Raw genomic sequence first — 26,263 nt, forward strand, 5'->3', positions numbered from 1 at the left:
TAGCTATTGGGGTTTAATTGCATGTGTTGGTGTGAAAAGTGCAGCTTGATCCTCTGAATATTGGTTCTATTATCGATTGAGCTAACCAGTTAAGTCAAGAGCAGGCACATTATCAACCTAGCTACTGCACTATTAAGTCCTAGGAAGCAATTTAGAATGCCAATTAGCATTCTTGATAATGTTGCCTTTCTAATTTCTAGGGAGTTCATCAACTACATGAAACGATCCAGAACTCTTTATGCTTCTTTAACGGAACGACTCTGTGATGGGGATCTAGTGATGAAAGACAGCTCAACTTGCTGGAATGGAGAGGATGTTGTAGAAAGGTAATTGTGAGAATGTCGTTCATTTAGTGAATGGGTCGCAGGTTGATACATATATTTTTTCTCTGTATATTTTTTGAAAGCACCTTTAAAGAATAAACATTGGTGGAGGAGGTGTTCAAAATAATACTGCTTTTCATTTTGCTTGTCTTTTATATTTGACAATGGATCTCTGGACTGAGAATAGAACTGCTCATGGGACTTAGGCTGCCGAACAAAGGAGATATTTTTTTCTACACATAGATGGGGCCAAAACATAGAAATAGATATCACTGATTTCAATATGCATTGTTTCCAAATTGTGTGTTTAATGCAAATGCTAAGCACACTGCACATTTCTGGCCTAATTTGTTTGCAGTGCATTAAAAAGGTGAAAATGAACCTACTTGTTTAACTGAATAGTATGTAATTCTAATGGTTTGTATTTCATTACTTGTACATCTGGATAATAGAATTGCAGCTAAAAGAAATATTTTACCTGTATGGAAGAGGGCAATGTGTGCTGGCTAGTGCTGAGATACTGGCTTGTTTTAGACAGAACATGGAACAATAGTTTATTTTCATTATGGTTAGTTAATGAAACCAAGACTTAGCTTGAAGATGATAAGTCAAATCCTGGTTATTTGATCAATCCTGGCTTTATCACCTTCACTGTAGTTGGGGAATATCCAGGCTTAGGCCAGGATGTCTGCGTTCAACACACTACAGGAAGCCATAGCAGGATTGATTCAGACATAAAACAAAGTCATGGTTTCATTAAACGAACCACAGTTATTTGATTAGCTCAACCCATGTCATCACACTCACTGTGATTGGTTAGTTAGGGTACCTCAAACCAGGAGCTGAAGCAGATGTTGTTTTATTTTTATATCATGTATGAAGTGGTACCTAGGTACAATCCTGTATTGTTTTCTGTCAACACTGCACACCTGCCCTGCCTACACAGTCACCTGACAAGAGCAGCTCAAAAATGAAAGTTCTCTTGCCTCCAGCCAACTTTCAACAGCGCTAAGCTTCTCCCTTCTCTCAGCTCTTAGTCTGTCTTGCAATAGACTCCACTCTCCATCCAAGCCTCTGCTTTCTGAAGGAGACAGTAATATGGTGTCAAGGCTGACCCTGCCTTGGTACAGTAACATAACCAAGCTTTACCTGTGTGGTATAGTGGATAAGAGTGGTGGACTCTAATCTGGAGAAGGGGTAGGGAGGAAAGGGAATCTTCTCTCTAACTAAACTTAGAGAAAATGCTGGCCATAACCTCATGACCTCCTCAACCGATCACTAGGCAATATCCACAGAATTTTCCAGGGTGAGAGTGAGTTCCTCTCCCCAACCAGATTCACAGCTGAACTGTGTGACCTAATTAACAGGCTTAAGTAGATGGCTTTGACAGGTATCCTTAGGGTTGCCAACCTCCAGGTGGTGACTGGAGATCTCCCACTATTACAACTGATCTCCAGCCTATAGAGATCAGTTCTCCTGGAGAAAATGGCTGCTTTGGCGATTGAAGTCCCTCCCCTCTCCAAACCCCACCCTCCTCAGGCTCCATCCTCAAAATCTCCAGGTATTTCCCAACCAGGAGCTGGCAACCTTAGGTATCCTGCCAGTGTGTGTGTTGGGGGTGGGGCTAACACCTACAGAGACTCAGAGGACAGTAAACTTAGCTGGAAACCATTGGAAAATTCCTTTAAGATGGCTTCTTTCTTGACATATGGTAAGCTCTTTCTACGCATCCCATTGGAGCCCTGGCTATCTTGATTACTTAGTCTTCCAACAATAAATTGGTTTCCAGAGGCACCCTGTCTACATTTATTCCTCAAAAACAATAAATTGGGGGTGGGGGAGGTTGAGTGGAAAGAAAGCAAACAGGGCTGCTTCTCCAGAAGTCTCCTTCCTTTTTTAAATACAGCCTATTCACATTAGCATTCACAGTTCTTCCTGATTGTTACTTGGTTGTCCTGTTTAGTGAAGTGCATTGAACACAATGCACCAGTGTTTGTGTGTGTGAGAGTGACTGGAAAATGGTAGGGGCCTGTGGGTTCTTCCAAGATCTTTGCTGAGGTCTTGGACTCTATGTAAACACTCTAATATGTGGTTGGCAGGGAGGGTATGTGGTGGGTCAGAAACCTGATGGGGAGTGGTATGAAAAGTTGCAATGGAGTCCAATATCTACTGCAGGTGTCATGTATGTCATGGAGCAGAGATGTGCAGCTTGGGTAGGTATATTTAGTTTTGGGCTGCCAACCTCCATGCAGGGCCTGGAGATCTCTTGGAATTACAACTGATCTCCAGACTTCACAGATCAGCCCCCCCCCTTCAGATAAAATGGCTGCTTTGGAGGGTGAACCCTATTGCATTATATCCCACTCAAGTACCTCCACAACCCCCTTATCCCACCACCCAATCTCCAGGCATTTCCCAACGTGAATTTGGCAACCCAAATTCAGTTGTGTTTCTGTGTGGGTGGTACACTGAAATCAGCAGTAGGCAGATGTTTTCCTCATTCCCCCACCATGTTTTCTTCATTCCCCTCCTCATTCCCCCCTCCCCCCGAATGTAAACAAATAAATTCAAGTTTGAGAGGGCAGAAATTAGAAACCCTATAACCAGTCCCTAATTTCTTAGCCACAGTTGAGAGAGGCTACACTATGCACGGTCACAAAGTAAGGGCAAAATGACATAGACGAATGCTGAGTCTCAGTAGTTTGTGCTGAACTATTACTTGACTTGGTATCCACTCAGATCTGCACTGAGGTGACAAAGCCAGACACACAAATTGAACAAACACAGCCGTGACCTTTACAACAATGCAAAGAGCATCTTTGTCCCTGATGGCATCACAGCATGGAAACCTTTTGAGTGTTTACATTTGGTGCATTCTGTGAGTGCTTTCTTGCTGTGCATTCTGTTTACAGATCCTTCAGGAATTCCTTGCAAATTCATTTTTTGTTCTTCTTCACCTTACCAGGAAGATGGGTCTGAGGGAGATAAAGTCTCTTTCACAAAAGGTTCTTGGTGTGTTGGGAGGGAGATGAGATACATTTCTGCAGGGCATTATGATTAGAATCATAACAACTTTGCAAAACAGTGACAAAAATACCCTGGTTTGAGTTTCCAAGTATATTTTAAAAACGCACTTCATGCAGAAGCTAATAGCCAGTTAAATCAATAAACTGATGAAACTCTAACATGGGAACCCTTTATTAGAAAACTTGGTGTTTTAAAATACATTGTCCAAAAAAACAAAAACAAAACCCAAGCTCTTTATTATTTGCTGATGCAAATGCATTGCATTCAGTCATGCATTTGTCATGGCAAAGCAGTGGTGATATTTGGTGTGATAGTTCCCATATATCCATGGCAGTAAACAGTAAATATTATGGTGGTTTGCAGTCCATCCTAAGCAGGTCTACTCAGAATCCTACTCATGTCAGTATAATGATTACTCCTCTTGCCCCTCTTCCGCATGAGCCCTAAGTCATCTGCATGGTGCAAATGCATTGAAGAAGTGTCTGCACATACACTCCCTCTCAATGTTCAGAAACCACTGTGGAGAAGGAGCATATGCACAGACTCTTCCTCAGCCTGTTTGCACAGTACACGGACACAGGGCAGGACCAGTGCACTCATGCCCACTCTTCCTCTCCATATGTTCAGTCAGCACATGGACAGGTCATCTATATAGGGCTAGAGTCTGCTAAACAGGGTTAAAGAAACCAGGGTTATGAATCAGGCCTTTTCTGCACGAGTTGTTTCCATTGCCGTCAAGCCCCAAGCACTTCGGGGCATTGTTTTCATTATGCATGTATTTCCCAACCTTTAGAAGTCACCTCGCTCTCCTCTCACATTATCCCTGCATTTTGTGGATGCTGTTTTACCCTGAGTTTAATGTCTGCCTTGATCCCAAACAGAAAGCTGGTCCCATGCCTACTTGAATTCGGGGGTTTCTCCCCACGCCCATTCTCGCTTCTCCCTCCCACTTGTCTTTCCCCCTCATCCAACCCCTCCCCTTGAAGCTGAATACTATGAGGTTGCTTATTGGTCAGTTTCAAGTGAGTATTGGTCAGTTTCGCTAGGAGCCCCGTGGCGCAGAGTGTTAAGCTGCAGTACTGCAGTCCAAAGCTCTGCTCACGACCTGAATTCGATCCCTACGGAAGTTGGTTTCAGGTAGCAGGCTCAAGGTTGACTCAGCCTTCCATCCTTCCGAGGTCGGTGAAATGAGTATCCAGCTTGCTGGGGGTAAAGGGAAGATGACTGGGGAAGGCACTGGCAAACCACCCCGCAAACAAAGTCTGCCTAGAAAATGTTGGGATGTGACATCACCCCATGGGTCAGGAATGACCCGGTGCTTGCACAGGGGACCTTTACAATTTACTTTACATTGGTCAGTTTCAGACCTTGGCCTGATCAAACAGGGTTTTTTTTGTTTGCGACTAGTGAGAATGCTGAAATAATCACAAACTACCTATGTGGCTGCTAATTTTGTCAGTTTCACAGTGAGTACTGGTCAGTTTCAGACCCCTGTGCAGAGTGATTTGAGAATTCAGCTGCAAATACTGTGCATTGAGAGAGCAGCATATCCAACGGAAACAACCCATGTGTAAAAGGCCTCAGTATAAGTATGCTTCTTGTATGTGTAAATATTGAAATCTGAAAAATGTGGAAGTTCACAGCACAGTGGAAAACATGGAAATTTTGTGGAGTACTTGTCGCAAAAATTATATTGTAGCCTAGTGCTGGCAGTTATAAAAAGTACAGATGCTTCTGTAATTATCCCAGGTCATATTTCTCCCTGGTTTACGTGATCTTGTTTCTGCAATGATTTGTGATCTGTGTTCAGTGATAAAGCTTTTTTCAGCAGCAGCACCTTGCCTTCCCCTTGAGGCCTGCATGGTGCCTAAGACTCTCAGTTTTAGGTACCAGACAAAAACATTTCTGTTTCAAGACTTTTAATTAAGAGGTTGATCTTTTAGCACCATGTTTATATCGTGCTTTGAACCTGAAAACTGTTATTTTAAGCTACTCAATGATTTTTGCTTTTATACTCTGGCTGAGTTTTTAATGTTGGGTTTTAATCAATAATGTTAATGTTGTTATTAGTAAGCCTCCTTTGGAAGGTTCCCAGCAGAGATGACATACACATTTTCTAAATAAACAAACAATATTTTGCATACATGCGCAGTTTGCTACAACTTTCAGTTCACGTACCCACTCCTCACTTCAATGTTTGCAAAGCACATGTGTACAGCAAAACACTACAAAAAACAGTCAATTATATAGGCAGTACTTAGCAAGATTCTTTTTGTGTGGTGTTTTACCAATGCACAGGATCACAAGTGCAGATTAGTAATGCTCTAGAAAAGTAACCTAGATAAAATCATTCATAGAGCATTTTAGCCCTGAACTCATATGCACAAATAACAGAGAAGGGGGGAAGATACAAAGGATCTGAAAGGATGAAAAGCAGTTGCAAACTGTGCATGATCCAGTTTTAGATTTAATTTTAGAAATTCTCCTAGTTAAGTCAGAATGAACGAGAAGTATGACACAGCAGAGAGAAATTCCAGAACAGTAGGAAAGCAGAGCAGGGAAATCAGATCATGTCTATTGATCCAGGATTACCTGTAACAATGGCAACCGTTTCAAAGTATACACACACTTGTCATGGCAAGAGTCAGGCCAACATAATGTGCCTTAGATGTTTCAGTATTACAGGCTGGATGATTAATTCTATGACCCAGAGATTATCTTTCATTACCAACTTTGCTTTCATACAGCACAGCAGCAGTTCTTTTTCCATTCTCCTTTATCACTGATGGAGGCAGAAAAAGGAGGAAACAGGCAGGGGAGAAGAAAAAGCATAGGACAGGGAAAGAAAAATGTGCAACTTCTTGGGATGCGAAACACTGAATTACTGGCATTGCCCCAGTTTGTGCATTGTGGGTGCAAGCCTCAATCTACGCCTACTTGCACTGTGACATGGACAGAGCGAGCAGGCTCCACAGTCATAGGGTTGCCGTTGGCTGGCAACCAGCAGGAGAGAGAGGAAGCTGGGGATCTGGGGAATGACACGGCAATGGGGACAAATCTTCCAGTGCAGACCTGTAAGCGACATCACTGCTTTGCTGTGACACTCTAGGGTCCCCCCAAACTCTTCCATTTTACCATAGTTTGGAGGAGATCGTAGAGTGTCATGCTGACATGATGACATCACTTCCAGGTTTGCTTTGGAAGTGACATCATGCCATCAGCAAATTTACTCTTCCCCCACATTCCCCCCCCCCTCACTGGCCTACTGAGAGGCGGTGGGGACAGCAGGAGGCTGGTGGGAGACTAGGTAAGCCTACGTGGGTATGAGATTGTACTGACAGTGTGGTGTTGTCCTGCTCACATATCTGCATGGGGTGGGGGAGCTTTCTGCACTGTACATTGAGGGGAAGGTTGCTTGGCAGTATGCAGGATAGGTATTGGAAAACATCTGCAGCAGTCACAACTTGAGCAATGATCAGTCCCTTGCCTACTTATGTGGGGTGCATTGTGATATATTCCCAGCTGAAGGTGTTGAGGCTTCCTTTGGATGTATGCTCTGCTCATGTCACCCTCTGATGCTTCCCATCTCCCTGCTGAATTTTTTTTTTATAACCTACATTAAGTGCTAAATAAAAACCTCTAAAAAAGCTGTTAGCTCTCTGGAACATATCCATTTCTAACTGATACGATACCAGCTGAAATAAATAACTTACATTCCAAATATATACTTCCCTACTGTTGTATCAAAAATAAAGTCATCCATATTAATCTGTTCAAATTATTTCAGGACTCCGCTCTGAGGTGTCTCAGCCATTGAAACTTGGCATGTGTCTCGGTTCTAATTTTTTTATTCCTTCTTGTGTTTTCATAAAGTTGTCTGTAAGGTGAACAATATTTGTTTATGGCATCCACTAATTGACACTCAGGCTCTTTGGGAAAAACAAATGTAGCATTTATAAACAATGCACCACATAAGCATAGTGTGAAATAGTATGGCACAATATTCATAAATAGTAGATTGTGTCAGTTGATAAACTGAGCAGAATGAAGTTTTGCAGAACAAATTAGTTCATTCCATTGTAGCTAGAATTTTGTATGGTATTAGGACTGACTTCAGCTACTGTGAAGGATATAGCGGAAGTATTAATTTAGCAGCCATCTTCGTATTAGGGTAGAAAATAAGTAATGGAAAAAAGAGGTTTGTGTTTTAGCCTTTCCACTCTAAATGTGCTTTAACACTTTTGAGTCAACTGTGAGATGTAGGGATTTTACTGAAGCTATTCCATATCTTTATAGTAGCTAACAGGAAACTTCTTGCATATTTTTGTGTTTTGCCTGAAAACCCTGGATGACCACATTCATTCTTGATCATTTGCTTCTGTGTCTGTTATGCAAGGCAGTCTTTGCTAACACAGTATCAGATTTTTCAATATTTTACTCAAACTGTGGGCTTTCACAGCATCCTGTTAAAAAAGCAGCCAAGTTGTTGCTTTGGAGGGCCAACAAACATGGCATAGAGCACAAATATTTGCTGCCCCTGAATGTGGGAAGTTCACCCACCATAGCAAGTGGTCATTGATGAACCTGAATAGTTATGGCACAACATAGGGGTATGCATTAAAAAAAAAATCAGATTCGGGTATATTGAAGCCAAAAAATAATGATATTCCTGATATCCCTGAATTCCAATATCAGTATGGTAATGGGATTTTTTTTAATCCAATATGTTTGGTTCCATTATAGCCTATGGGGACGTTATTTGGGGTTCTAGGGTTGTTGTTGTGGTTGTTTTTAGCTAGAGGCAGAGATGCTGGTGCCTCTCCACAGAAGAACCCCCAAGTTTCAAGAAGATTGGGTCAGAGGTCCAGTTCTATGCCCCCCAAAAAGATGCCTCTATCCATCTTCCATTGTTTTCAGTGGGGTAAAACAGCATTTTTTCCTCAGGGCAAAAGCAAAGAGGCATGCCTGCAGCAACCACAGGTCAATGCCTGTCATCCCAAGAACCAACACAAGCCCAAAAGAACCAAAGCAGAATATATAAATCCTAGCAGAACAAAAAGCCAATGTAGCAAGTCCAACAGAACTAATATCAAACCAGAGAATCCCAGCAGAACAAATTCAAGCAAGGGGAAGGCACTTTTGCAAGCACAACAGAACCAATGTCTAATAGAGAAGTCCAGCAGAATGCAGGGTTAATATGGCAGTACAAGCCCAAAAGAACCAGTGTCAAACCAGAGAACCCAAGAAGTTTTTTAACAACCAATTGGCAATCCATAGAAGCTGATCACAACAATCTTAAGGGGGTCACTTCTACAAATCCAGCAGAACCAATTGTAATTTGCAGATGCCCAGGAGAACCCAGGGTTGCTCTGGCAGTGCAAGCCCAACAGAACCTATGGTAAACCAGAGAATTCCAGCATTTTTTTTGGGGGGGGGGTTGTTTTACCAACCAAGGACAAGCCACAGAAGCCCAGTAGAACACAGCCAAACAGAACCAATTCTAACCAAAGAATCTTTGCAGTAAAAACTGAAGATGGGGGTGCACTTTTGCAAGCTCAGAAGAACCTCTTGCAATCCACTGACACGTGTACATACAATCCAAGGAAGGTCTCAACAAATGAGAAGGAGGAGGGTTTTTTTGTGCACTTTTGTAAAAACATTTTGTAAAAACCTAACCATGCTTCAGTGTTTTGTGTTTCTCTAATAACTAAGTAGTGACTTTCTGTTATAAAATCTGACTAAGATTAAACTGAAACTACCCTGAGATGGAATGTGATTTTTTTTTAAAGTGAAAAGGAACTGTATTAAACTTATCCTGGCTCTTCTACAAGCAAGCACCTAATTCCCTTTCAAGAATTCAGGAGCTGCCTTCTGGAAAATGTGACTAAGGCCATTTTTTCATGGAAGGTTTTGCATTGGATTTGGCCACTCTTTAGATGCCCTTTTTCCCCATCCATATTCTCAAAACTCAACAATAAGCCGCCACGCAGAGTTTTGAGAATTAAGATGGGGGAAACGGGCATCTATAGAGTGACAAATCCAATGCAAAACCTTCCATGAATAAACGGCCTAAAGGAGAGCCTAAAGCACTATTTTTCTAAAACTGCCTGGCTTCAGTTGTTTGGAAACTCAGAGTGGACACTAAAATGTTTTTACAGTTAATCTATGTTAATTAACTGTTTAAGAAAAACCAACCTGGTCTCTTCTTAATTACCAAACAAAAGCCTAATTAGGGAGGAACACAAGCCCTATGCTGAAATTTGATTTGAGCTTTTTTTTCACCCTTATTAAAAGTAGCCTCTATTTAAAAGCTTACCAGAATCTCAACAGTCAAATGGCTCAAATGAAACCAACAGGAGCACAACATAATAACCCTATGCACCACACAGAACACAGCAACAATGCTAAACTTCCAAACAGAGAACACCCCCCCCCCAAAAAAAACCCAGCTCTATAAATTAAAGGGAAAGAAGGCAACTCTAAACAGTCCCCAAGTCCCCTACACAACTAAAAAGTAAATAAAACCAGCAGAAAGTGAAGCCAAGGGTCGGTGGGGGGGGGGGAGAACAGCACAAGCTAAGCAAAAAAGCCCCCCCATCAGACCCCAAAAAAGAAAAGCCAGCAAAAGATAGGAATGGTAAGTGGGGGGACCAAAATACAATACCTTTTTTAAAAAACTAAGCAGAGCCCCCCCACACACACACACGCCAAAAAAGAGTACAAAAAACAAGTTCAACCTCAACACAAGCAACACAAAAGCAACAAACCAAACAGAAAGAAATGAAAGGCCTTTTTTAGGCCTCATTAAGTGTTTTTTATTATGAGGTGTTTTTTGGGTATTTTTTTGGCTCAGATATACTGAATGCACATCCCTACCACAACACAGATGGAATGCATTACTTTTTACTGCATTGCTTTTAATGTGATGTATGTTTAGATATACATCCTTATCCATATTCTGTACAAACTGATAAACTATCCATTATTGTACCAAGTGAGGATGCATCAGCTATTCTATTTGGATTAAGTTCTGATAGAGACAAAAGAGAAGCTGAGTATAACACATTGTATCTGCAACAGGAGAATATCTTTCCTTGAACTTTGGTCTTGATCTGTTTTCATTTGTTTGCTACCCATAAGTTATGTACATTCGCAACTGGTGCTTATTTGATAATCGCTTGCATGCTGTGAACAATATATTACAGGTATCTGCTTGATTTGGGGTGAACGTATTTACTACAGAGTGGCAAAGAGCCATTTAGAATGGCTGTTGGAAAACAAGTGCATTAATTAAAAACTGTTCCAGTAACTGATGCTATTTTGAATGCTGTAGGTTGGCTAAAAGTAACATTGAAATGCTTTAGTCAGAAACATTCATGCTAAAAGTGTGTTCTTTTGTTCTTGTTCCAAAAAGCTGCCTTCCACCCAGTCCCTTTAGCACTGGTAAAACATATGTTGTAAGGAAGAAGAATAGTCCTGAGCTTACAAAACTGGCTTCGAATGCTTTATGGCTCTGATGGCTTCACATCATACCACAGAAAGAGCCAAAAAATAAAATAAAAAAGATTTGTGAGGAATGCTGGGTGGATGAGGGGTCACCACGGCTCAGTGGCAGAGCATCTGCTTTGCATGCAGAAGGTACCAGGTTCAATTCCAGGGACATGAAAGACCTCTGCCTGAGACCCTGGAGACCTGCTGACAGTCAGAATAGACAATACTGTTCTTGATAGACTAATGTTCTGACTTACTATAAGGAAGCATGCACTTTCCCTTTTCAAGCCCATGTATACCATTCCCCTCTGTGCAAATGTGATTCTTCAAGGCTTTCTCTTGCCTTTTTGCTTTCTTTTCCCCCTGTCAGTTTCTGGAGTCAATCTGTAACACTATCAGCAAATTCAAGAGGCAGAACACTGCTCTGGAGACTGGCTTGTATTACATTGCTCAGAGCAGAAACCCCAGCTACCACTTCAGGGATTCCCGCTACACTGAGCAGAACACTGTGTAAACTATGTGATTTGTGTCCTAAAGAAAGAAACAAATGAAAAGAAACCCTTGAGTGTTTGCTTCTAAATCTCATTATTTTATGCCAATCATGTGACAAAGTTTGCATTTATTTTCTGAGTCCTGCAAGCAAGTCTAATAGAAGAGTCCTGAAATATTTTCCTGGTGGTATATATCTCATTTCTCACTTAAGGACTCTTGTTGGGGTGAATGTCGACAGGCATATCTCACCTTTGCAGTTTTCTGCCAGATGTCTCTTGCAGTTTGAAGTTGATCTGTGATGTCAAAAGCCTCATTAGCTAATTGAATGTGACCCCTGGTAAAAGCCAGGGAATAGATGTTTTGCTACAGAAATAATAACCAATTCCAAAATTAAAACTGGTCTGTAATTAGGCTTTTTCTGACTGATTTCCTCCACCCCAATTTAGCAGAAACTTAACTTGGTGATCAGTAAAAAAAATTGAAAGGGGCAAGACTGTGCTAAACCTTAAGGCAGTCCAAGGGGTTTTGCTGTTCATGGTGAATTAAACATTTTATCATTCCCATGCCCTTGAGTCTTATTATATTCTGATCTGCATAAGTAAGCAGACAGTTGACCAGGTTGTTATTTTCACTGTTAATGTCTGCCACTCCTTTACGACTCTAGGTTGGATCCCACAATCCAGCAGCAGAAAGCACTGATGGTACCCAATCTTCCTGGACTTCTCCTCCACAGCCATTTCTGACCCCAGGAAAATGTATTTACAGGATGATGGGGCCCAAATGTAGCTATGCAGTTTAGGAGGCTAAAGTGGAAAGGGGGAAGAGGGTGAAATTGCTCTCTCCTGCCACTTGGATGAGCAGAGCTCTGCGGAGCAATAAAGAAGGGAGTGGTTTTATCTCTTCCAATCGGCAGACTGCAACACATAATGTTATTTGAGGTGAGCCCCAGGAACAAACTTTCCTAGGATGGAAATGGCTGCTGCGGAAAGGGAAAACTGGGAAGAGCTGAAATACTTCTTGGCAACTTTGCACTGTCCTTGTGTTGGATCTAGCCCTGTCTGTATGCTTCAGGTAGCCAACGGTTATGAGAAGGATCTCTTATGTGTGACTGGGTACTTCCTCCCAAACTGCTGACAGTGGTTCATGGTTTACATAGGTTTACAGTGGTTTACATAGGTGAAATAGATGGCCCCAGATATTTAGTATCCAATTTGTTAAGTTTGCTTCTATGGTCAGGTTAGCCAGGTCCCACATTCTGGGACCTTCACAGTCATTTGGTATATGTGCCTTTTGGTATATGTGCAAAATATGTGCCTTTACTTACAAAGACAAGGACCCTTTGCCAGACTGGTTATCTTGTTATTTATTTTTTTTAAAGACTTCTAGGGACCTGAAGGAGAACAGGAAGTTTTACTACACGTATCTGCATTGTAACTTTTAATTTTCTTCTTCAAATGTTTGGATTGCAGTTTATTATAATGTGTGTATGTGTGTTTTTGATTGATTTCTATGCCACATTTTGGCACCATTAGGGGATCACAGGATATTCAATAACAACGACAATTAATTCCCCCCCCCCCAAAAAAAAAAATCTATCTAGAGGGCAGAATAAAACAACAAAGGGGAACCAGATGCCATCATGAATTGCTTAATCCAAATAATTTCCAGAAACGAAATGTCTCCTTTTTTGGCAAGGACAAGAGATAGTGCCAGCCTCAATCCCTGGAGGAAGAGGTAGCTGAAAAGGCCCTCCTGCAAGTCCCTGCCAGTTTTAGACTAGGTAGGTTCTCACAGGAAAGCCAATTTGTTGACCTCAGCATTTGAGCAGGTTGATATGGGGAAAAGATGGTCCATTAGGTATTCTAGACCCAACCATTTAGAACTTTAAAGATCAATGATAATGCACCAGCAACACCTTCTGGACCTTCTGTCAAAGAAAGTTTGAAAACATACTGGCAGCCTAGAAGGACAACATGGTTGATAGTATCTAATGCTAGTGAGGTACAGAAGAATCAACAGGAGGACACTTATCCTGTCCACAGACTGTCATTTTTCATCTAACAGGGCAAACAAGATAGGTTTTCTTCCCATATCCAAGTTGGAATCTGGATTGAAAAGAATCCAGATTCTTTCATCTAGTTTCACCAGTTTCATCAAGGAAAGCTCAGAGCTGTTTGGCTACTTTGTCTTCTAAGACTTTACTCAGAAATGCAAAGTGGAGAATGATGTCTTTCCCATTTTCATCTGTGATATAATTTGGAAAACAGCAGCAACTAGAGGAATGGATGTTATCACCAAATCAAAATAGACACATATTATTCCTTGGTTTCTGACTTGATTTTCTTTGTATACATTATCACAATGCACAGAGTTCAACCGTAGGCCAGATTCTTAGCTAGCAAAAACTGGCAGAATGTTGTGGCTTCATTAGTCCTGTGCTGATTCATACCAGTCACAATTCTGATTCCAAATGTTTATTATGTGCTGTAGCTTCCATGAAAAAGAAAGTCTGTTGGCAAAAACACCACACAGTGAAGGGGAAGGCTGTGTAAACAACAAGTAGGGGAGGGGTGATGTGTACATACAGAATCCTCCAGATGATAACCCCTCTTGCTAAAATGATGGTCATCCTATAACTGTCTTCATCATGCACAAATGTTTTCTGTAAAAAAAAATTCAGAATGGATGAACCGTGAAAACAAAACATTAAAAGAACAAGTTCTTATTCTAAATAAACCCCACTAAGGAGGAAAGAGAACAAAAGCAAATGTAGTTACTTAGTAATCACTCTGTAGAGGATGTAAGGAGAAATTGAAGTCCACTGATCCCTTTGCTGTAGCGCAATGCCACCTAGCAGCATGTGTGTATTATTCAGTTCTATGTGGGTAAACCATCTTAGAGGATATGGATCTTGGCAATGATACCTTCCGTTTATTCATGTTAAGCTCCTATTGCAGATGTGTAATTATTCTTTCAGAACTCAATAGGAGTTGCATCCATAATGTCAAGGAATGGTATGCGCACTGTCATACCTGGAGCAGGCTGCTAAAAGTTTGCCACCCAAGAAGTACAGGTTTTTTTCACATCACACAATTAGTAAATGTTCAACCAGCCTTGTTAGTGAGCAGGCTATCTTCCCACTTACGTAATTTTACTAAGATCTCAGATCTCACACATGGTATCTTGGGTTTAAATACAGAATCACAGTCTTGCAGAGGTGGTCAATGATGCCTGTAAAATAAGGTGGGTACCAATTGTTGGGATTTAAAAGGCCATGCATTCCTTAAAGGATCATGGCAATAACATGCCAGAACACTGCACAGTGGTAGTTATAACCCATCCTGTTGAGTTATGTAGGGAGACTGTCATGGACCTAAGGCTAGCCCTGAAGCTGCAGCTGGTAAGTTACCAGTTCCCTTTGTGGAAGGTGTAGGTTCCCCACTGGAGCTGCCTGCAATCTCTTTGCACCTTGCTTCCATTACCATATATAGCATTTCCACTCACCATTCATTTTATACAGTCTCCCACCTCTACAGATATGGTTTTCCTGTTCACCTTCCTGGGCTTTTCCTACTGCTAATGTTTTTCCATGTCCACATTCCACTATCTGTGAAAAGGTGTGATGAATGTGCAAAACAAATAATTAACCAAAGAGCCAAATTCAATCAATGAACCTATTCCAATTAAATCTAACCTCAGAGAAATAACATACCAGAAAAGGCTGAAAACGTGGTAGTTTGTTAATTTAAAGGCCACTTACGCATGGGAGGTTTTGTCTTGGATGTCAATGTGCTGCTCCTCCTCTGCCCCACTGTGAGGCTGGGGGGCTCAGGGCAGTGGCCCCCTGGGATTTTTCCAAATAAAGTAAATAGCCAATCCACTCCTGTTTTTAATTCAACCACCAGCTTGGCACATGATAAAAGCAAAATATGTCTCCCTTACATGTTTCATAGCTGCCATGTTGTACTACAGTACGGGCTCTACTCTGATCTTTTGTGCTCTCCCTCCCCACCACACATCTTATCAAACCTTTAAAACTAGTCACATAGCCAAGTGTGATTTTGTTATTGCCCACAAGGAAATTACTTCAAATGACAAGCTGCTCAAGTGTTGCCAAGTGCAACTTAACAGCTGTGTGATTCGTTTATGACTGGGTTGTGTTTTATTTGCTGTTACTTAGGCTAAAATTGGGACTATTTTGGGAATGACCGCTTTTAAAAATAAGTACCTATATTCACATATAAGTGAAAATTCTGACTTGTCGACTGGCGTGTCATGGTAAATGGTCTTGCTTTGGGGGAATTCTGGCCATCCTAAAACGCACCAAACCATCACAAAGGGGCTGGCTAGAATTGATGCATATTTGTGTTTTGGTTTTTTTTGCCCATATTTGTGTTATTCTTTGCCCACCTGGCATTTTGTTTTCCCCCTTTATAGCTTGAACACTGGACAAGCAAACAATTTAAAAAGTAAATACAGTGACATAAACATATGCAAAGGGACTTCCCAAAACCTTTGAGAGAAGGGATGTCTTTAAACTATTTACACAAATAAAAAAAGGCTTGTATAAACATCCTCAGTAGTCCCTGTGGTGGACTGTGAGAAATTACAAACAATTAAATCATTCCAATCAAACCTGCCTCACCGGACAATTATTTACTTCCGAAAGAAAGAGAAAAAAAGTCTTGTCTCTCCCCCCCCCTTTGAGGGCCAATAATGACCCTCAGGGTCAGTTTTGATTAGCAAAACTGCATAAGAGCTACATCATGGACTGGATCTGAATCAGGGCCCCACGGTTTCTTTTTAAACATGTTGGCTACAGATCCTTCAGTATCACACCAGGCTTGGTCCTATTGCTTTGGATAAGTGCAACAAATTAATCGGGGGGGGGGGGGGGTTACCGCACTCTGAATTCCCAGCGATGTATTCTGGCTGTTATAAATGTTATAAAAAACACCGCTTTAAAAGGGGGTTTGGATACCACAGCTAATAAATGGTTGGAAGACGTCTTCACAGCTAAAGGGGCCAAACAAAGTGCGAACAGTATTTTTTATAATGTTTTCAAACTCTTAATACATCAGTGGGAATACATAGAAAGTGCGAACAGTATTTTTTATAGCATTTTCAAACTCTTAGTACATCGCTGGGAATACTAGTGCGGTAACAGCCTATGTCTGGAAACCAGGTTTCTATTTGTACTAGTGTATGTCCCTCTAACATCTGCATTTTTTAAATGGGGTTTTGAATTTTGCACTGGTGGCAGTGTTTTGGTGTTACTGGCACAGGAAGTCTTAGAGAAGGGCATCAGAGAGAGAGAACAAGAGTTTTTACAGTATTTAAATTCTACTGGAAGAATTGCAAGGCACTTAGCAATAATTCAAACTGCTGTGCTAGAAAACCGTTTTACATTCCAATAGAGCAGTGTTTTCTCTCTGAATTCCTGAGGGCTTTTTAATGGCAGACAAAGTTCTCAGAAAGGTTTTTTTTTTTTTTTTTTTACTATTACTGATATTTGCCTGAAATATGAAGGCAAATATATGTGTGGCTGAGAGTTTTTTAGGTTTGTAGTGAACAATGGTGAGGCCCAACAGATCTAGTTAGCATCCAGTATAAATGCCTCTGTGGCAGATATGCAGTAATTCTTTGACAGAAACACTGATGGGTTAACAGTTTCTTCTGAATGTGAAGAATTTTGCATCTACTGCAAGAGGACATACAGTAGCTGAATGTTTTATGAGTTAGATCTACCAGTCTCAAGGTGGGGTCCAGAATTCTCCCAGAATTCCAACAGATCTCCAGACAACAGAGTTCAGTTCTCCTGGAGGAAATGGCAGCTTTGTAGAGTGGACTGTGTGGCATCACATCTCAACTCCCTCTCCTCCCCAAACTCCACCCTCTCCTAGGCAATGCCCCCAAATATATAGCAATTTCCCAAGCTGGGTTTGGCAACCTTAGTTGGATCCTTCTCCTAGCAGCCCCCTGAAGACACCAAAACATGATGCCAGACATTTGGAGATGCACTGGACAGAAAGCCCCGCAACAGTAACTACTGTGAGGAGGAGAAGCAAGCAAAACCTTTCACCCTTCCTTTTTCACCAGTGGACCATTGGCACAAGAGGCAAAGAGGGGCAATTTCCTCCTCTTCACTGCTGATACCAGTGTTGTATGGCTTTTTTGTAGACACGAGTTTGCCAACCCGCCGCATCCTCTTTTTGAGGCATATAGTTGCAGGAAGGGAAAGACCTGTCTCTCCTTTGATCCATACGCTTTAAATAGCTACTTCTGCACTGTCACTTCTATAGGGCTCAAGCAGTATAAGGAGTACTCACTCCAATGGGCCTTGTGCTGGTACAAGAGTCTGAATATTCAATAACAGCCAGCATCTCAACTGGAAATATGGGATTTCATGCATCTATTCCTAGCTGGAGAATGGATGAAAGAAAATACTCCTGTGCAGGCAAGAATTAACTAAGGAATGACTTGTAAGAATCATGAACAAGCTTCTATTTCTGAAACATATATTGGGTATTTATGCATATATAAATTTCATACAATACAAAATTTATTTATCATTACCTAGAATAATAGTAATCAGGATTGTGACAATCATTTTCATTTATGTTCAAGTTTTGTTCAGCTTTGTGTTTAAATCACAGATCCTAACACAAAATATATTGTTCAGTACAAAGGTATTCATTAAAAATAAGTGCATATTTTAGCAGTCTAAATTACAATATCACATTTCCCCCCTGTATTGACATAACAATGTAAAAAATGGGTGGAAACCCTCATTACTGCTAGCTATTACCAACTTCTAGACTTGATTCAAAGACTCTTGCTGGTTTTCTTTTGTAAATTGAATCAATAGTGAGTAAGATGGATTTCTACCTCTAAGCAGATCAGTAGAAACAGCTATAACTTCTTAAAAATTGCTTTTTCAATATCAGGCAAATGCATTCTTCTATCTCCCCTTTAAAGCAGGTATCTCCTAAATTTCCAAGTATGTGGATTGAGCTAGTTTAAAATGGTGGCCACACAGTGAGATTTGGCAAAAACTCTAATCTCTCTTATTGCCTGCGGAGGCAGCTGATTACAAACAGACTTTTAAACCATACAAAAAGATGTCTATCTAATAAATGCAATTTTCCCCATCGCCTTCTCTTAAGTTGATATAAACTGTTCCCAGGGCAAATATAACCTACATGTTATGGTGTATAGTAGTTTTAATTTGAAAAGGGGAAAAAACATGAAATAGCATGAAATGGACATTCCTGATTTTTTAAAAAGAAAGTTTTTACAGTGCTGGGGAAAAAATGACTACTTTACTTGACTCTAAAGGTTATTGTAGGGATACTTGCCATTTATTTCTAAATTGTATAACCACAGTTATTGCAACAATGTCTGGACTGATAGAGGTAATCTGTAGATGATTCTTCTAAATAAACACTTAGGGCCATAGGCACTTAAGCGATTAAGTGCCTTATTTCACCGTGGTCCTTTCCTAGTGTTGCCAACCTCCAGGTGGGGCCTGGAAACCATTTCTCTGGAGAAAATTGCTGCTTTGCAGGGTGGACTCTATGGCATTGTATCCTGATGAGGTCCATCCATCCCCAAACCCTGCCCTCTCCAGGCTCTAATCCACAAATCTCCAGGAATTTCCCAACTCAGAGTTGGCAACCCTTTCCACTAGGGGTAAGGCAAAAATTCAAGATCCCACTGCCAGTTTCAAATTAGCAATGTGACTCCCAAATCTGTGATGTGTCCTTCTGCTTACAACTGATAGGGTAGTCACTCAGATTCCTCCACTTAGGTTCACACACCACACACGGGTGTATTCAAAACAACATCCATTAACTATTATGAAGATAGAGGAGATGAGAACAACTGGTTTCATGAAAAAGGTGCTCATACAGTCTACAATTCTAACTAACAAACAGAACCCAGCAGGGACTACACCCCATGAGACTAAACCAACTCATACAAATATGAGAAGGGGAACAGATATTTGTAACTGTAGCTTATTGTAATGTATATAATAAACTAGGGTTGCCGATCTCCAGGTACTAGCTGGAGATCTCCTGCTGTTACAACTGATCTCCAGCTGTTAGAGTTCCCCTGGAGGAAATGGCTGCTTTGACAATTGGACTCTATGACATTGAAGCCCCTCCTCCCCCCAAACCCTGCTCTCCTCAGGCTCTGCCCCAAAAACCTCCCGCCGGTGGTAAAGCGGGACCTGGCAACCCTACAATGAACACACCACAAAATCAATAAGATTTTCTGTCTGTTCTGCAAAGAGTAATAGCTATATATAGTGGGTACAGCCAAACTAGAATTATATGTAAATCTCTTTGAAATCAATGGGACTTAAAAGTGCTTAACTTTGGCTGACCTATGCCCAGGATCTTGTAACATCTGTTCCAGGAGTATGCAAGTATGCATTGTATCAAAAGGCCAGTATGAATCACAATTACATATTCCTTTCCCGGCTTTCATATCACACACACATTTTTTTCATTAAGGGTAACTGCACACATCTGGTTATTATGCTGGGGCAGAATATTCAAGTCTATCACCTACCTAGACCTACGTCCAATACACTTCTTTTTCTTCCTTTCTAGCACAGGCCTGCACATCTTGTGACCTTGAAGCACAATGCATATCATACATGAAGGTGGCCCATCAGGGCTTCAAACATTTTGTTTCTACAATCTACCTTGGATGGCAAAAATGGGGCGGGGGGGGGGGGGCTCTTAGGCAATTACCAAGCTGCAACTTGGTGGGTAGAAAATTATTCAGGTCTACTCTAACATGGGTTGCACTACTGGAGACTTGCACTAATCTTCCTTTAAACACAATTTCCTGCATTGTAAATCTGCATAAGAAAGCAGTTGTGCGATGCATGGGGGAAAACAAGTAGAAAATTAGCTCATTAAAGTTCAAGTCTTACTCTTGTGTGCCAGTAGGATTAAGGGTTGCCACCTCTTAGGAGGCATAACTCTAGGGTTGCCAACCTCCAGTGGTGGCTGGCGATGTCTTGCTATTACAACTGATCTCCAGTCAATAAGAGATTTTCTCCAGTTCACCTGGAGAAAATGGCTGCTTTGGACTCTATGGCACTGAAGTCGCTCCCCTCTCCAAACCCTGCCCTCCTCAGGCTCTGCCCCCAAAATCTCTAGGTATTTCCCAACCAGGAGCTTGAAACCCTACTTAAATCTGACAAGGGCCCATTGACGGAAATAGGGACAGAAATAAAGGGTCTGAGGTGGAGTCAAGGGGTCAAAAAGCAGAGCCAAAAGAAAATATTAATATTGGGGCAACTATATCTCCTCACAAATCTCTCTCTGGCTGAGGAGATATCAGGAGAGAAAAGGAAGCAGAAAAGGCAGCCATTGCAGTGTTTAAAGAAACTGCTTCTGAAGCACAGGATAGCATGGGCTAAAAATGAAAGTAAATTGGCTGCAAACCTAGTGCTGGAAGGTCTTCAAGGTTAAGCATGGTGGTTTTTTTCATTAAAAGGTGAAAACAGTTAAAATTGGTCATTCTTCTATTGCATCCTTAATATTAACAACAACAACCACCATCTGGCAACTGACCAGAAGAATGGGAAAACCAATTATGCCTGTGGAAAACTGGCCAGAAAAGTACAATTTTCCACGGGAAAACTAAGAATACAATACAGCAAAACTCAAGACTGGTGAGTGTTAGGCATACCTTATGCTTGTTGGAGGCAGGAGAACTCCCATCCCCAGTGGCCATTGCCCACTGGCACTACAGTGGCCAGTGGAAGAAAAAAACAAATTTAAAAAATAGCCATCAGCAACAACATGACATCACTTCTGGGGAAAACCTGGTTTTACCAAAGAGTGTCTAACAATTCTTAGGGAGGACTGATGCTACACCATTGGTAACCCTGGAGTCCCACTAGTTGCAAGGCATAACCTCACAACTGTAGTAAGTATCTGTTTTAGTGAAAATACCTCCCATCTGGGTCAGTTTTTACTTTACTACCTGCATGGGTGTGGGATGTCCTGCTGCACCGTGACCTCCAGTCAATCAGGAACTACCCCTCCCCAAGTTCCGCTGCAACTGAGCATGTGCAGTGGGAGCTGAAAATGCCACTCCTTTTAAATTCACCTAGAAGCTTAATGTCACTTAATCATGGGAAGGGCCTAATAAGCAGATACCCTGGGGTTGCCAGCGGGAGGTTTTTGGGGCAGAGCCTGAGGAGGGCAGGGTTTGGGGAGGGGGAGGTACTTCAATGCCATAGATCCAATGGCCAAAGCGGCCATTTTCTCCAGGTGAACTGATCTCTATCAGCTGGAGATCAGTTGTAATAGCAGAAGATCTAAGCTACTATTTGGAGGTTAGCAACCCTAAGATATCCACACAATACAAATGGGACGTGTTGTTCCTTAGGCGGAGGTGCCAGTGTCAACGCCTGCTGACTTGGCTGCTGCCCAGATGACTTTGAGGTTCTGATGTTCATTGTGGGGGTTGGAAGCACAGTGTGTGGATGAGCATAAATATGAAAATGTTAGAGTAAAATGCACCCTGTGGTGCCCCACTTGATTTGGGACATCCATCCATTTCCGAAGGAAGGAAAGAAAGAAAGAAAGAAAGAAAGAAAGAAAGAAAGAAAGAAAGAAAGAAAGAAAGAAAGAAAGAAAGAAAGAAAGAAAGAAGGATGGATGGTGCAGGCTGTGAATTTGGCCATGCAAGGGAACTGCCATACACTGCTTATTATTCAACTGTGACTATCAGCATGTTGAAGTAGACTCGTAACTCTACTTTTAGACGCTGCTCAAATGTATCTATGAAGAAAGCGTATTCATTAATTTGAATAATGTAAATTCGCATAAAATTTTCTTGACAGATTCTAAGGTGAGGTGACTCAATTGTGGGGAACTGCAGCACTGGCCTTGCTGTGGTTATGGGCTCACCTATGTTAAAATGACCATTTCGAGCAAATGTCAGCAATGGTTTTTGTTCACTGGTTGTGCCAGTCATGTCACAGGCACACTGAACTGAGTCAGTTCAGTGGTTGCCAAAGGCCATTTCTTCTGAGTTCAGTAAATAGTGGTTGGCATGCACTTGGCTGGCATTGTGAATGGCAGACCTTGGCTGTTACAGGCTTGAAGGAGCACACTAATTTGCTTTCCAACTGAGGTAAATCATAGCCTTTGCACATTGTTTCCTGTAGGGTTTTTCCATGTTATTTAAGCAGGTGGAAATGATGTCTGGTTTTTTCGGTTACTGTGCTCTCTACCTACCTAGCAAGATAGAGCAGTTAGATTTAAGCCCAAAGTATTTATTTTGTGAGACTATTAATTGATTGAAAATTCCCTGTTTTGCTTGCCAAGTTCTGCTAGGTATAAACATTAGGGACACAATCTCTTTTGCAAATAATTGTTCTATAGCTCAATGAAGAAAGAACCTTCTTTGGGTCAATAATATTTCTCTACTAATGTTTTATTATTTTGATAGGGTTGTCAGGCGCCCGCTGGTGACGGGCAAACCCCCGGCAATTGCCCCCTCTGCCCACCGACCACCTGAGGGTTGGCGGGCAAACGCATAAGCTGTACAAATTGGTACTGCTACTGGACAAACAGTCAAAAGTTGGAAATGAAATGAAGGCTTACCCATATAGGGGCATTGATCCTGTGTTTAGGTGATGGAAATGCTAATAGCAACAGGTTCTGCTAGTGGCTAAAAATGCACAGGCACTGGGCAAGATTAGATTTATTCCAAGTGACTTTATGGGATCACTGTGCTACTCTAATAATTGTGATCTGGCATCCTGTTTTTGCTCTCTGTTTTTTGTTTCTGTGGAGGCTTGAGGCCTGTTTACTTGTCTGATGCAAACCTAAACAGAAGTTCGACCTGCAACCAGGATTGGGGGTGGGGTGGGGTGGAGCAACTTGGAGGTAGTCTCATAACATTTATTCCCCCCCCCCCAAGTGGAGGCTATCTAATTAAGCATTCTTTTGGGCAGTGAGGAGGGAAAGAAATATAGTTTCCAGATATTAGGATTTGTGATATTATTCAGAGGAATCGTGATAAATGAATCGGGGACAGAGAAATCAAAGAAGATGGGGATTGTCCATTGTTGAAGAAACAGAAGCCCACTAGAACATCAGTGTAGGTGATTTTAAAAAATCACCATGTCAGTGAGAAATACAGGAGGAGGGTGATAACTGAAGGTGTACATACCGGAACTATGAAAACAAGGCTGAATAGAATTCTTAGAAATGTGTTTTCAGTGGTTGAAGACAAAGGTTAAGGACAAAATCCAAGAGTTATTTCTTATTTGTTTTAATTAGAATATCTGAATTCTGAGAATGTGATCTTTTAAAACAAATACATGTTTACCTCTTTGTAATTTTTCCTGTTTATTCTCTAAGGAGTTTTGAATGATATTTCATGGGTTAAAATATATTATGTGAAGTTATTTTCACATTAGAGCTTCTGATTGCAGGTGTCTTAACAGTCTTCACTGGGAATGTTAACAGTTACTCACTTGGTTAAACCCATTTTTGTCTGTGTTATGACTTCAACAATTTGATTCAGTTAATTAGTCCCCTGTTGTTAATTGTTTGCATAAAGGACAGTGCACTTGGATCTCACTGTAGGTTCCTCTGTCGTACAAATCTTAGTGGCTTCTCATGTTTCTTAGTCTAACAAGGGCCTTAAAATGTCAGCCTCTGCAGGCAAAATTACCTACTCTTGTTAGAACAGAAATCCATGAACAAGATACATTTCCACTTTTCTTCCCTGTGGCATAGATTTATTTACTGTGAGAACTGCTGACTTTAAGTCATCATGAATATTTGGTTTACATGGTCAATCGGTCCTTCTCTGAAATAAACCTCTTGTTACAGGGTGAAGTATGTTATTTACTATGGTGATCAGCCACAAATGGTTAAACGATTCTTGTACCAATACATTCTTCTATAAGCATGAAGTTGTTTAAGTTGATGGTTACCATGGTTCCACATACTTGACATTGGTTCTTTGTGCAGGGGGAAACCCAGCTTGGCTTGTGTTTTTCTCACACCTACTTAGGAAGAGGTATTGTGTAAATTCAAATCGAAACAGACAAATAAATTTACATTTCAAAGGAATTTCAATACTTGCATTTAGAAACACACTAAAAAGGAAAAAAACATGATAGTCAGTAGAGATACGTTAAAGTGTGTCTGTTTGTGGGGGGGGAGTGTCAGTAGCAAATCAAAATTCCTCACATCTTTCCCACATGGCACCACTTGCCAGCTCGGAGGTAATTCAGCTGTGTTTGAAATAATTCCTGGCTAAAGATTGACAAGAGTGAGAATTGTACTGAAATAAAATATGACTCACAAAGATTTCTGATATTTTCATGTCCTTGGTAAAGAATTTATCTGATCTGCTGGGCCATTCCAAAGCATCAGCCTGGCCATCCTCAAGTGGACACATCCTGCTCCCTGACCACATTGCCGGGGCATGGCTCTTCATGCCAGTCTTGTCACCTGACAGGCTCACCCTGGCACTGGCCTCTCTGCAGAGTGATTCACCTGCAGGGGACAAGTAAGGGATGAGCAATGAGGGGTCACAACACATTAATGCTAATCCCCAGGGGTGTGCTCAGTGGCCACAAGGGCACATACATACCGGAGAGGTCCTTAATGCCATGACCCCCCCCCACCATGATGGGTAGAATGACAGCCACTTCACAGCTTTAGCGCCAGGCAGACCCTCCAACATTATCCAGTCATATGGCATACCATATGCAATGAAGGTTGTTGCCCTTTTTCCCAACACCACCGCCTGGTATCTGTGTAATCCACCTTCAACCCACACTGTTCATTTGGGCGATGCAGCAACAATGCAAGAGATGCACTACCAGGCACTCCTGTGCATGAATCAGAACTCAGCAGATCCCTGATGATACCTGCCTGGAGCATTTTCCACCTGGCAAGAACTGCCACCCAAGGCCTGGATGGGCCCTTGGGCTAGCCCTACTGGGTTAGGTGCCACTCCCATGGCCAACCCCCTTCCCACAATGTCTGGGACATCATTGTCCAGATTCTCATTGTTTGTTAATTGTGGGAGGATGAGGAGAGAGTGATCTACTAATAGTAAGGGCTTTCCCAGATGTAATACGTTATGTCTGGCACACAAGGGGAAGTCCTGAAGTGGGTCAGTGCCTTTTGAGTGACTATGCTCTTAGAATGGACCCCTTCCTGAGAAGTGGTATGTTATCTTATTCAGATAGTCACCTACTAAGCAGGACTCAACTACTTTACTCACTTAAAAAGTAAGTCTTTTTATTGATGTACTCCAATGTAATTGTGTATATATATATATGTGTGTATATGCAAGTATTACAAAGGCTTAATATTCAGTAACGATGTATACAGTAAAGCAATCAAGTTCTACATACTATTCAGTTTTAAAATCCACTTAAAATATAACAGTTAAAGAAGTCTGATTTAGTTCAAAGTATCTAATTCACATTCTAGAATAATATATTTGTAAAGCCATACATACCAACACCATTTTCTGAGAGAGGTCTCAAGTTCTAGCCCTCTCCCTGCCTGTATTTATACTGTTTCAGTCACCTTCAAAGAGGTTGACTTTGAGAATCGATCAATTTTCATTTTTACTGCACATGCTCAGTGGCCTCTCATTACATTACCAAATAAGGACTTCCTCTTTCACCAGGCTATTTTGCTAAACTTTAAATGATCAGTTTTCAGCTTTATTATCACTCTATATAATCAATTTAACATCATTCTCATCTCCAGAAAAATACATTGAGATTGAACCCATTCATTAATTAATAGAATCTTGTTTTCATGTTTAAATCATAAAATACAATTATTGTTTACATTACATCATAGTCAGCATAAAATACCCTTGGATTGGATAGCATTTCTGCACTTCAAGTCATT

General features: G+C 41.2%; 1 protein-coding gene across 2 annotated transcripts in view; it reads left to right on the plus strand.

The window, feature by feature from the left end:
* LOC130478010 (glypican-5-like) overlaps positions 1-26,263 on the plus strand; it is a 525,642-nt gene that overhangs the window by 198,090 nt on the left and 301,289 nt on the right. For both annotated transcript variants that reach the window (XM_056850119.1, XM_056850120.1), the window contains one exon: positions 201-326. In XM_056850119.1, coding sequence (XP_056706097.1) covers positions 201-326 — 126 coding nt within the window. The remainder of the gene's footprint in view (positions 1-200; positions 327-26,263) is intronic.

This window comes from Euleptes europaea, chromosome 5 (assembly GCF_029931775.1).
Source record: "Euleptes europaea isolate rEulEur1 chromosome 5, rEulEur1.hap1, whole genome shotgun sequence".
NCBI classification, from domain to species: domain Eukaryota; kingdom Metazoa; phylum Chordata; class Lepidosauria; order Squamata; family Sphaerodactylidae; genus Euleptes; species Euleptes europaea.